This window comes from Chaetura pelagica, unplaced genomic scaffold, assembly GCF_000747805.2.
Source record: "Chaetura pelagica isolate M959 unplaced genomic scaffold, ChaPel_1.0 scaffold159, whole genome shotgun sequence".
Classification (NCBI taxonomy): domain Eukaryota; kingdom Metazoa; phylum Chordata; class Aves; order Apodiformes; family Apodidae; genus Chaetura; species Chaetura pelagica.
The window spans coordinates 3,555,481-3,567,811 of record NW_009954555.1 but is presented as its reverse complement, the minus strand read 5'-3'; the positions used below and the strand labels follow the sequence as shown (position 1 = coordinate 3,567,811).

The following is a 12,331-nucleotide window of genomic DNA, read 5'->3' as shown; positions in this document are numbered from 1 at the left end:
TTTCCCTCTTAGTCTGGCTTTAGTTTATTCCCTTCAGATAATGCTTCCTATCAGTGCCTCTGCTGTGCAAAGCTCTGGCTTGTTCCACAGTGCTTTGCAGAATCCTTGAACCCTTTTTCCCCCTGCAGAGACTGGACAGAACAGCTTCCCCCTCCACCAGCAGCATTGATTCTGCTACCGACTCCCGGGAGCGCAGCGTGAAGGGAGAGTCCATCCTGCAGAGAGTGCAGAGCATTCCTGGGAATGACCAGTGCTGTGACTGTGGGCAGCCAGATCCTCGCTGGGCCAGCATCAACCTGGGCATTCTGCTGTGCATTGAGTGCTCTGGTATCCACAGGTACTGCAGGCCTGGGCTCCCTGCTGCCAGCCAGGCAGGGGATTGCAAGCTCCTGGAAAAAACTGTGGAGCCTGAATTACCACAAGTTACAGTGTTTGTGCAGATAGATTCAAAAGTAGTTGCTTGCTGAGGTACCTGTGTGTGCAGGTCCATTTGTGTGTGCACGTGCATAAACCTCTCTGCTGTGGCTATGTCTGTGTAGCTCAATCCAGTTCTTTCTGATTTATCTTGCTCATCCCATGATGCACGTGCAGGTCTGCCCTGAGGCATGTAACCATTTCAGTTTTCTTCTCTTGGATCAACAGGAGTCTGGGTGTTCACTGCTCCAAGGTCAGATCTCTCACACTGGATTCCTGGGAGCCAGAGTTACTAAAAGTGAGTCTTGGCTTTTAATGGCAAGGGAGAGACAGGTGGTGGGCATGGAGGGAGCCTTGCTTGGTGGCAGGCTGGACTGGAGGGGAGGGAGCTCCTCACAGGAGGGTTTCATTCATTCCTTCTTGCATTGCAGCTGATGTGTGAGCTGGGGAATAGTACCATGAATCAGATCTATGAGGCACAATGTGAAGAGTTGGGACTCAAGAAACCAACAGCAGGGAGCTCCAGGTGAGTCTGAGTGCCCATGCTGGTCCTCTCTGTCCTGTGGAAAGCTGTCACCTCCACAGCAAAGCCAGTACCCTCAGCCCTCCAGAAAGTCACATTAAGTGTGACTGGCCCTTCCCTGAGGGCCCAAACTGCCTCAGGTCCACCTGCCTCAGCCCTTCCCTGTGCAGCTACCCTGAGCTTGACTCTCAGAAAGGTCAGTGGGACATCACCAGCCAGCAAACCTGGTGAAACGTGCTTGGGAACCAGGGCCTGCTGGCCTGACACCTGCTCCCAGACCTACAGATCCACGTAACCGAAGCACGTGGTGTTGCCTTAGGGCTGAAGATCACATTCCACTCTCAGCTGCCCACTTGCACTTCTGGGTTTTGCTTTGAAATGGGAGCTATGCTTAGGTTTGAGAAACTCTCCCTTCTTAACAGAAGCCTCAGGGATTTTGAGGACCCAAAGCTGGGTTGGTAGAACGAGCCAGAGCAGCTTCACCTCCTCGTGGCTCTCTGGGAAGTCACGCGCCCCTCTGCTTGGCCTGAGGCTGTTCCTCTCTCAGGCAGGACAAGGAAGCCTGGATCAAGGTGAAGTACGTGGAGAAGAAGTTCCTGAAGAGGCTGCCGAGCGGGGAGGCGCTGGCGGAGCAGGAGCGCAAACCGCGGCGCTGGTGTGTGAAGAAGTGCCAGAGACACAACAGCAGCGCCCGGGCGCCCGCCGCGCGCCGCAAGTACCGCCACGAGGCCAGCAGCGCCTCCCCTGCCACCTTGTCATCAGGTGGGGACCTGCCCTGGCCCCGCTGCCCGTCCAGAGCCCTGCTGTGCCCTGCTGCTCTTCCCAGCTGTGTGCCCGTGGCCCTCAGAATGGCTCTGGTTCTATCTGGCTCCTGCCAGGGGGACGGGCAGAAATCCGTCCTGTGCGGGTCTCTAGAGACGTTTCCTGATGGTTTCCATCTGAAAGGGGCTACAGGAGAGTTGGGGAGGGACTTTGGGCAAGGGCTAGTAGAGAGAGGACAAGGGGGAGTGGGTTAAAGCTGGAAGAGGGAGATTTAGGTGAGACATGAGGGGGAGATTCTTGAGTGTGAGGGTGGGGAGAGCCTGGCCCAGGCTGCCCAGGGAAGCTGTGGCTGCCCCATCCCTGGCAGTGTTGAAGGGCAGGTTGGATGGGGCTTGGAGCAGCCTGGGCTGGTGGGAGGTGTCCCTGCCCATGCAGGGGGGTTGGATCTAGGTGATCTTTAAGGTCCCTTCCAACCCAAACCATTCTATGATTCTGTGTTTAAGGAGATTCTTATGGCTAGAGATCATTACACTAGGGTGATCCAGCAACTTGCTTTGTGCATTTGCTTTTGTATTCCAGCTTCCTGCTTTATAAAAAGCTTCAGGTCCCTTTCTTTCTACCTTTCTGGCCTGTAGGAGAGGGCATGATTCTGAGGGGTCCTGGCTGCTCAGGATGCTCTGGGGTGGGTTGGCCTGCAGTGTGACCTCTGGTCAGCCTGTGTGGTATTTTGATGGTGTATGTGGGCATGAGGATGGCACGGGACACACCTGGGGTGCATTGGACCTGCAAGCTCAGCTACAGAACTGTCTTATTTTTTCCTTTTCATGCTACTCATGATGGATTTCACAATCTCTCTGTGTAAAAACAGCAGCTACCCTGGAGAGGAAGTTCCGCCGAGATTCCCTCTTCTGCCCTGATGAGCTGGACTCTCTCTTCTCCTACTTTGACACAGGGGCTGGCTCTGGCCCACGCAGTAAGTACAAACAAAGTGTCCCTGCCCCTGCCAAGCTCTACCCCCAGCTCCTCTAGGGCACCAGACCCGGGGCAGGTGTTGACCTCATGGAGAGAGAGGGGCAGCATTTCGGAAGAGTGATGGGGAGTCAGTTGCACAAGTCCAGCCCATTGCTCTTTTATGACACTTATTGTTTTAATGCCCAGTCAAGCCAGTCCCTGGTGTTTGCATCCTGGTGGATGGGATTTCCCAACCCCCAACATCTTCTACTCCCAGACAACACAATTCCCATCACCTTGGTTTTTCTTTTCGTTTTTCCCTCCTGTTAGTTTCGCCTTTTCATTTCTATTCGTTTTGGTTGGTTGTTGGTTGGTTGTGTTTTTTTTTTAGCAAGGACAGTTCTGGGTCTTTCTGTGTTTGTGCTGCTGAACTCCCCTCACGTTCCATCCACCTTCCTCTAGGTGCCAGCCACATCTCCATGCAGCACCCGCTGGCAGCTGGCCCTGGGAGTGGCAGTGGCCTTGGTCCCGGTGGGAGCGGTTCGCCGTTCCTCCTGGACGGAGGTAAGGTGACGTTCTGGCAGCCAGCAGCAAGAGAGACACCCAAATTCTGCTGCTCCCAAGCTTTCTGGGGCAGTTAGGTTTGGTTTTTTTGGGGGGGGGCTTGGTTTTTTTGCAGCCAAACGATTGGAACTCCTTCAGTTCCCTCCTGGGAAGGAAGGGCAGGCTGGCAGGATCGCACCGCGCCAAAAGCTTCCTAGGGTTTCCTGTGGTCATAGAATGGTTGGACTTGGAAGGGACCTTAAAGATCATCCAGATCCAACCTTCCTTCATGGGCAGGGACACCTCCCACCAGCCCAGGCTGCTCCAAGCCCCATCCAACCTGCCCTTCAACACTGCCAGGGATGGGGCAGGCACAGCTTCTCTGGGCAACCTGGGCCAGGCTCTCACCACCCTCACACTGAAGAATTTCTTCCTACTGTCTCACCTAAATCTCCCCTCCTCAAGTTTTAATCCATTACCCCTTGTTCTCTCACTACAAGCCCCTGACAAAAGCCCCTCCCCAGCTTTCCTGGAGCCCCTTCAGGCACTGGAAGGTGCTCTAAGGTCTCCCTGGAGCCTTCTCTTCTCCAGGCTGAACACCCCAGCTCTCTCAGCCTGTCTTACTACATCTTAAGGGAACAGCTGTCCCTCTGATGAGGAGAAAGATCCAGTCCTGTGCATGTGGGATCTCATGGCAAATAGGAAGTAAAAATCACAGAATTGCTGGAGTTGGAAGGGACCTATAGAGATCATCTAGTCCAACTCTCCAGCTGAAGCAGGATCACCTAGAGTACTTTTCACAGGGCTTTGAGTATCTCCAGTGATGGAATCTCCACACCCTCCCTGGGCAGCCTGTCCCAGGGCTCTACCACCCTCACTGAAAAACGTTTATCCTCATATTTAAATGGAACTTCCCATGTTCCAACTTGTGCCTGTTGCCCCTGGTTCTGACACTGGGAACTACTGTCTCCATCTTCCTGGCACCCACCCTTGAGATACTTTTATACATTGATAAGGTCTCCCTTCAGCCTTCTTATCTCCAAGCTGAACAGTCCCAGCTCTTTCAGCCTTTCCTCATCAGGGAGAGGCTCCAATTCCCCAATCATCTTCATCACCCTCCTCTGGACTCTCTCCAGCAGTTCCCTGTCTCTCTTGAGCTGTGGAGCCCAGACTTGGATGCAGGATTCCAGCTGTGGCCTCACCAGGGCAGAGTAGAGGGGATATGAGGACTTAACCTCTTGAGTCCTGGGAGGACAGACACTCCCAGGCCTTACAGTCATTGGGAAGTTAAAAGCAGCAAGAAGCTGAGTTCAGTGAGGGTTCCCATGGGTGCTGGGCATCCCTCAGATGGCACAAGGGTGAGGTGCCAGCCCTCTTCTTGCAGGAGCAATTCCTGCACCTGCTGCTTCCTTCCTTTTGGGTGCCAGCTGGAAAAGGTACAAAGGTGCTCTGCCACTGACACCTTCTGTGGCCTTGGTCAAGTTGCTTCATCTCTTGATGGTCCCATTTCTTGTATGTAGTCAGCTGTCTTGTGACATTCCCAGCTAAGCAGGGAAAGTGGGAAGCACTGTAGGGATAGGGAAGGGATGTCTGGGAAGGTGAAGGAGCCAGCAGACAATGCTTTATGAATCTGGCTTGAGATTGATCTCATTTGGCCTAGTCATGGTCATGTCATAAGAGGATGCATTGCCAAGTGCCCCAGTGACAACTGAAGAGCTCTGGGGAGGGCCCAGGTAGGGCTGAAACTGAGATGTTTGGTGGTGAAGGCAGAGGGGGTGTCTTTTTGTGCTCGTGGCACTGCACGACCTGCTGCAACGTTGTCTCTGCTGCTGCTCTGCTCCAGGCCACGTCCCTCACGGGTCAGCAAGGGGCTGCCCCAACAGCCCCACCTGCCATGGCAGTGCTGGAGCATCCCTGCATGGGGACATGGACACCAGAAGGCTTTGCAATTTTTCCTTGGGCAGTTTTATGGAGTGGGGCTAAGTGGGATAGCAGCCCTACCCCTGTCCTGGTGCAGTGTGTGTGTGTGACGTTCTGCTCAGCCCTTTCCCCACCCTCCCGTGGCCTCAGCTGAGCCTGGTGCTGGAATCCCTGGGTGTTAACATGGGCTTGGTTTGTGTTCTGTTGGCCCTGCAGGTCTGAGCAGTGACAGTGGGCTGGGAGGGAGCACAGATGGCAGCACTGACATCCTGGTGTTCGGCTCCGTGGTGGACAGCGTCACCGAGGAAGGTGAGTGCCCCAGGGTGTTGGTGGAAACCTGGGGAGCCAGCTCCTGGTGGGTGGTCGGGGTTGTCTGGTGCCAAGAACAGCTGGAAACTTAAGAAGCTGGACATGCAAAGCTTTTGGGTCATCCCTCTCCATCCTTTTCTGCTTCTTAGAGTGTGAGGTGTCAGAGGAGTCAAGCGGTGAAGCAGAGATTGAGCAGGAGGCATCAGATTTGGAGGACCTGAGGGAGCTGCACCCTGGGCTGTTGATGTACAAGGCAGCACAAGCCCGAAACCTGCCCCTGATGGCAGAAGCACTGGCACATGGTGCTGAGATCAACTGGGTGAATGATGAAGACGAAAACAAAACTCCTCTGATTCAAGCTGTGATGGGGGTACGTTGGCTGGGAGGGAGCAGGAGGGAATTTGGGAATGGGAGGTCTTTTCTCTAGTCAAGCTTAACGGGCACCTCACAGCCTGGTTGAGTGCTCGTGCATCCTCTCAGTACTGAATTGATTTAGAAATGCCCCTTTTCCCTTGGCAGGGCTCCTTGATAGCCTGTGAGTTCCTGCTGCAGAACGGGGCGGATGTGAACCAAAGAGACAGCCGGGGCCGGGCTCCCCTGCACCACGCCACCTCCCTGGGGCACACTGGGTGAGTGCTGCCCCTGCTCTGACCTGGCACTGGGGTTTAGAGCCATGGGGTGAGGTGGGCAAGGCAGCTGGGCTTTGGTGAATTGGTTGTGAACAAAATAGGCCTTTTTATATCACATGAACAGCTTAGTTTTCTGAGGGATAATTGTTTGCCCCCCGATGATAGACGGGGGTGAGTGGGGCCCTGTACCCCCCATTCCTTTCTCTATGCTGCTGCAGCATGTCCTGATTTTAGAGCAGGGTAAGTGAAGTTCTGCCCACTGTGGGGTGGGGGAGCTGGAATTTCTGCTCTGATGATCTTTTCTTCCCCCTCTGCAGCCAGGTCTGCTTGTTCCTGAAGCGAGGAGCGAATCAGCACGCGGTGGATGGGGACGGGCAGGACCCGCTCAGCATTGCTGTCCAGGCAGCCAATGCAGACATTGTCACCTTGTGAGTACAGCCAAGACTTCCCAGAGCCTGGATACAGGAACCCTGCCTGCAAACAGCCATCAGGGGAGGAACAACCAAGTAACCAAACCTCTCTCCCTTGTGCTTTTCTCCCCAGGCTGCGTCTGGCGCGGATGAACGAGGAGATGCGAGAAGCAGAGGGTCCCTTTGGGCAGCCAGGACAATATCCCAGCAACAGCCCCACTGAGCTGCAGTACAGGAAGTGTATACAGGAGTTCATCAGCCTTAATATAGATGAGTGTTAGTGACAACTCCCCCACCTCCCCTTTGCTGTCTTGAAGTTGGGCTGAACTTCTAGAAGCCCTGAGAAGCCCCATCCTTGGTATATTGGTGTTCCTTGCAGATTGGTCTGTTGTTGATGCCTGCACATAGAGGTTGAGATGCACACAGGAGAGGAAAGGGGTCTTTCCTTTTAGCATTAAGTTCTCATGCTTGACTACTGGATGGCTGGTTTTGTGTAGGAAACTCCCAGGGCATAACCACAGACCATGGTGTGTGGACTTGAGTGTGTGAAAAGCATGGGAGCCAAGTTCCTTGGTTTTTAAAAAAAGAAAAAAAAGAAAAAGAAAAAAAAAGAAAAAAGAGAAGAAAAGGAAACCCTCTATCACCAGGAGAAACCCACCAGCAGCAGGACCAGACCTGGCTCTGCTGCAGGGTAGTTACCATGCACTGAGTGCTGGTCTGAACAGTTTGTTTGAAAGGGTTTCTGCCGTGGAGCCCTCTGTCCTGGCAGCATGAGCAGCTCCTCTCCCGGGGCTGCTGCAGCATCTGGGAGCTGCTGGGGCCAGTTCAGAGAACTAACAGGTGACCTCAAAGTCAGGAACGGGCTGTTTTGTGGGGCAGGGAGACTTGGCTGCAGAAGGCACATCAGAAGGGGAGGGGTTGAGAGCGAGGGCTGCTCACTCCGCTTGCTCTCAGGACTAGACCAGCCAGGCTCCCCTTGGTTACCCTCGGTGTGAGCTGGTCAAAGCCATAACTCACCTGCTTCCAGGCTGCACAGGGCTCTGCCAGCAGCGCTGCTGATTTCTTGGGGCTGGGAGGAGCTCGTTGCTGGCGACGGGCTTTGTGTCAGGGAGGAAAAGCCCCACCCGCTGCCCGAGGGGCTGCCCCATGTCCCTGTGCTGGTGCCCTGCTCACCTCGGATTTCTGACTCAGCATCTCGTGGAGGAGACTTCTCCCTGCACGTGTGTCCCTCTGTGCTCTCCCCACGGGTGCTGAAGCATGTGGGCATCTCAGCAGCTGGCCCAGGGGGCTTTGGAGTTCCTAAGTTCCAGTGTCCAGCAGGATCTTCTTTTTGGTTCTTTCCTTTTTTCTCCCCGTGGTGGTGTTCACTGGGGTGGGGGAATGTGCTTCTCCCTAGAGCACGTTGGGGCTGTGGTCTGTGCTATGAGGATCATGCTGCAGTAGCTCTGCAGCCATGAGATCCTGTCTCAGGAGGGCTTCCAGAGCACCCATCCCACGGGCAGGGAGCTTGGATGCCCAGCTGAAATGTGCTCCTGGAAGAGCCTCTTCAGGACCCCCAGCTGGGATGGACAGTGGGTGTTTGAGGACTCGTGGGTGGCAGTTCACAGCTGGAGTTGAGCCTGCCTGGGCACCCAGGCTGCTGGCTCTGGGGTTGGGCCATAGTGCCTTATGGATCTTGAGGGGATTGAGACCTCTCAAGGAACCCAGGGATACCAGGCAGAGTTCCCTATCCTCCTGCAATTCCAGCAGCACGGATACACAACCGTTATTTTTCATCCAGTAGGTGCTTGACAACTTTTCTTTGTACAGTGGCTGCTGTTGTGCTGAGGGGATTAAAGTGGCTGCTGTTGTGCTGCAGCCCTGAGGGGATGAAACCTTCACAGGCTTGTTTCTGTGGGTGTAATTGTGTCCTCAGATCCTGAAGCTACAGTGACCCAGCTCTTCACTCAAGATGCTGCCCTCAAAATGAATTAACAGCATTCAGTGCCCACCTACACATCTAGAAGTGGAATAATAAACTCCACTTAGACTCTAGTAGGGTGTCCTCTCAGTGCCAGGAACAGTCCTTAGGGAAGGGCTGTCCCATATTTTGCTGCAGCCAGACCACAGGTTTGTCTGTGCAGTTTGGGTCTTGCAGGCTCCCTTCATCCCATAGCTTTCTCTTTCCTGTTCCCTTTGGAGTTCTGGGATGCACTGGACCAAGTGCTGAGTTCTGAGCTCAATCCCAGTTGTCTGTTGTGAGTCTGAAATGGTCCTCCTGGCTGTGCTGGAGCTGCTGCAGATCCCTGGCAGTGCAAAGTCTGGCTCCAGGGCCTTTCATGCTTCCCTAAATAATAACCCCATGTGCCAGCTGGAATTCTCCTGCTCAGCTGCTCAGTGCCTGGTCTGAAACTGTCCTGAGGTCTTTAACCAGGCAACACTCCCCTGAGCCCTTCTGAGTAGAGGCTGTAGGATGTGCTTGTAGCAGTTGGCAGGGGGTGGGTCACTTGGTCTGAATTCACCTTCTGCTCAGCTGTGAGAGCTCAGGAGAGGTTCAGAGCTGCTGGTGGGATGGAGCAGGGTGGTGTCAGAGGAGTGTGAGGACATGTCAGTCCTTAGTTTCTCTGTGAGCAGGGACTGTTCTGACTGTGGCCCCCACGTGTGGCTCTGGAGTCACATCACTGCCAGGGCTGGCTCCAGGCCTCCCTGGCAGCAGGGGTGGACAGAGGGGCACAGTGCAGAGCTGCTGCTGCAGGGCTGTGAGCTCCTTCACTTTGCATTTAGCCCTGGGTTCAAGCTCTTCCCTCCTGATACCCGTGTGAAGGTGTAGCCAGCACCTCTGCCCACTTGTGCAGGATCACAGGAGGTCACCACTTGACATTCTCATGGACCCTCATCTCTCAGTCTTTTGCATTGGACTTTGTCTTACTTCTGGTAAAAGCCACCCTAAACTCAGCTGGGCTTTTCCCCACTGAGCAGGATGCTGCCTTCACTGCCCCATTTGACACCCCTTCCTTGCCCACTCCTGGTAGTGTCCCTGCCAGCCTGAGTGGGGTCAGGAGCAGATCTGCAGCCTTACAGGGGTATGAAATGCCCTGTGGGCCTCACTACTCTGTGCAGAGCTCAGATGGTGCTGGGTGCTCTTGTCCAGTGATGAGTTGTGGTGCTGAGCCTGCTGGAGCAGTACAGCAAAGCCCTCCAGCCTGTGTCTGCCTGCAGCAGGTCTGAGCTGAGCCCGTGGTCAGATCCTGCAGCATCCAGCTCAGACCTTAGTGCCCAGTGCAGGAACCAGTATCCAGCCAAAACTCACTCTGCTTCCTGGGTTAGGAACAGAGAGGTTCTCTCATGGAAACCCAACCCCATTTTATGCTGCTCTGCAGCAATGTAGGCATTTCTCAGTGCTGGTGTCCCCTCCAGCTGTCCCCTTCCCTGGAAAAGGCAACACTGAATCCAGGCTGGCATCTTCCAGGGTACTTCAGAGATCTGGAAAGAGCAGCAGATGTTTCACCACTGCCATGGTCTTACTCTCTTCATGCCTTGCAGCATGCTCACTGTCTAGCAATGGTGGTTTATTTTTACATGTACAGCAACTTAAAACACCCCAATTGGTTTTCCAGCCATTTCTGAGGAGTTAGAGCTAGGACTGATCCTTCCTGGAAGCCAAGGAGAACTGGAGACGTGGCTTCCACTTTGGGTCATTTTATTTCACAATCAGCATTGGTGGCTCGTGAGAACAAGACACAAAATCATGTACAGTTTGGTCCCTTGAAGCTCAGACTCACTGCTGAAGTACATGAAGTGAAAGCCTATGTAAATACTGATGCAAAAAGCAGTGTCTTGCAAGACAATTTTATCTATTTAACATGTATTGGTACTTTATTTAGATTCAATGTATAAAGCAACTTTGTGCACTTTTCCTACACACAGTATTGGGGGGTTTTATGTTCTTTTGTTATGGATTTTGTGCTGTCTTTTTTAATTGGTGAAATTGTTAAGTATTTAATTTATTATTGATGTGCCCAGAGGACTAGTGCAATTTTTATTCAATACAGTTTGTCTGTATTTAATGTCAGGATATATATATATTTTTTTGTAGCATTATTAGGGAATATTTTTCCAAACCTGCCTTTTCCCCCACACACACAATTTTCCTTTCTTCCCTCCCCTTTCCTTTTCTCTTCTGTTTCCATTCTCCAGACCATGAGGCATGAAATGCCTCTGGTTTGAAACATAATCCAACACTTGAGCAGTTTCTAAAACAAAAGAGGTTCTCCAGGAAAAAAACCAAAACCAACAATGCTAAGGAGGCACCTCTTAATGTTTTCTGTGTTTATTTGATGATTATTTGGGGGCCTGTGGGGGGGGGGTGTGTGTTTAAGAGTTTGGAGCAGAGAGTGGGGCAGCTGGACAGCAAGTCTGTCCAGCAAAGTCAGTGGCCAATGAGGCTGGAGGGAAGATTGGATGTTGGAGACTCTTCTTTTTTTCCTTCTTCAAATGCAGCTGTTGGTGTTGGTACCATCTTGTTGGAAAGATCTAATGTCACCACCACTCTCTTCTCATTCTTCCTTTTCTTTTCCAAGAGCCTGTGTTGTCTCTCTGACAGTGACTTGGTTGCATCCACAGTTCCCAGCAGGAGCTTTGCCTTTGTCTAGAAAGCAACATGCCAGGGGTTGTCACAACAAAAATGGACCCAAACCATTGCCTCAGCCACTCAGGTTCTGTCCTCTTGAGTTCTTGAGATCTGGGTGAATATTTACATTCCTGTTCTAGCTTTTGATTTGACTCCACCCAAACCCTCTAACCAAGTGCCTGGACAGGTAGTCTAGGTTTGAATCTTTGGGGTTTGCCACCTGCTTCTGATCCCAGATGGGATGAGTTCAGGTTGCTGGCAAGTTGAAGTGACACCCTCTGTGTTCCCTCTCCACGTGTCACCCAAGGGAAACTCAGGTTGTTTTCGTGTTGCTGTCTCTGAGATGGTCTCTGCAATGGGAAATTTCCTTGAGCCCTCTAGAGGAAAACATGGAATTGGAAGAATTTCTGTCTTTAAAGAAAAGGACAAGCTTGAGACTGTGATCAGCACAAACAGACCAGTCACATCTCAGAGGAGCAGAAATGGCCAATATTTATGCAAGAAAAAAAAAAAACCAAACAACCAAGAACCTCCTAAAGAAATGCACTGATTAACTCCTTGTCCAGGGGCCACAGCAGCTGCTGTTCCTGTGCTGCTGCACCCCCTGCACCCCCTCACTGCCCCAGCATTCTTGCTTTCAACCAAAGACAAACCAGGATGAAGAGATTCAATGTGATATTAAACCCTGGGTTGGCTGATGGCAAACATCTGTGTGTGAGGGGGTTGCTGCCAGGTGGGAACAGGGGTGTGGGGAAGAAGTGACTGAGCAGGAGAGTGGGAAGGCTGGAGAAATGTGTTTTTTTGAAATTCCAAACTATCTAGAGTCCATAGGAATGTGATTCTCCTCAGCCTGGGAGGGAATTTGGGCTGGGGTATGTCCCTTCTGAGCTGTGCACCCAGCACTGTGTCAGTGGGAAGAGTTATGGGGGGATAGGGGAGGGGGAGGAGGACCTGCAGGTTCTCCAGGACAGGAGGGAGGACCGTGTGTGCAGCAGCTGAGGGGGCTGGAGGGGCTGGGTGAAGTGGGAACGTTTGCTCCACAAACACATCTCAGCACCTTCCTCCCCCTGAAGGCCACGAAGGAGCACGTTCAGTTTGTGATCCTGGTGCTCCAGCACAAGTGGGAGCAGCCCCGTGGCTGCCCTCGGGTTGCTGATGGATCTCAGCCCTGTCTCAGGTGACTTCCATCCCTCACCTCCCTCCGACAGCACAGGGAACATTGAGCCCCGTGGCTGCCGAAACCCAGGAACAATCCGCCCTC

The 12,331-nt window shown here is 52.9% G+C and overlaps 1 protein-coding gene across 1 annotated transcript in view; it reads left to right on the top strand.

Moving 5' to 3' along the window:
• ACAP3 (ArfGAP with coiled-coil, ankyrin repeat and PH domains 3) overlaps positions 1–7,009 on the top strand; it is a 38,348-nt gene extending 31,339 nt beyond the window's left edge. The window contains exons 14-24 of the mRNA XM_010005167.1: positions 129–337; positions 643–712; positions 846–940; positions 1,485–1,699; positions 2,568–2,672; positions 3,113–3,214; positions 5,330–5,422; positions 5,572–5,792; positions 5,942–6,051; positions 6,369–6,479; positions 6,595–7,009. Of these exons, the coding sequence (XP_010003469.1) occupies positions 129–337; positions 643–712; positions 846–940; positions 1,485–1,699; positions 2,568–2,672; positions 3,113–3,214; positions 5,330–5,422; positions 5,572–5,792; positions 5,942–6,051; positions 6,369–6,479; positions 6,595–6,742 (1,479 nt within the window). The 3' untranslated portion in view covers positions 6,743–7,009. The remainder of the gene's footprint in view (positions 1–128; positions 338–642; positions 713–845; positions 941–1,484; positions 1,700–2,567; positions 2,673–3,112; positions 3,215–5,329; positions 5,423–5,571; positions 5,793–5,941; positions 6,052–6,368; positions 6,480–6,594) is intronic.
• Positions 7,010–12,331: the final 5,322 nt, after the last annotated feature.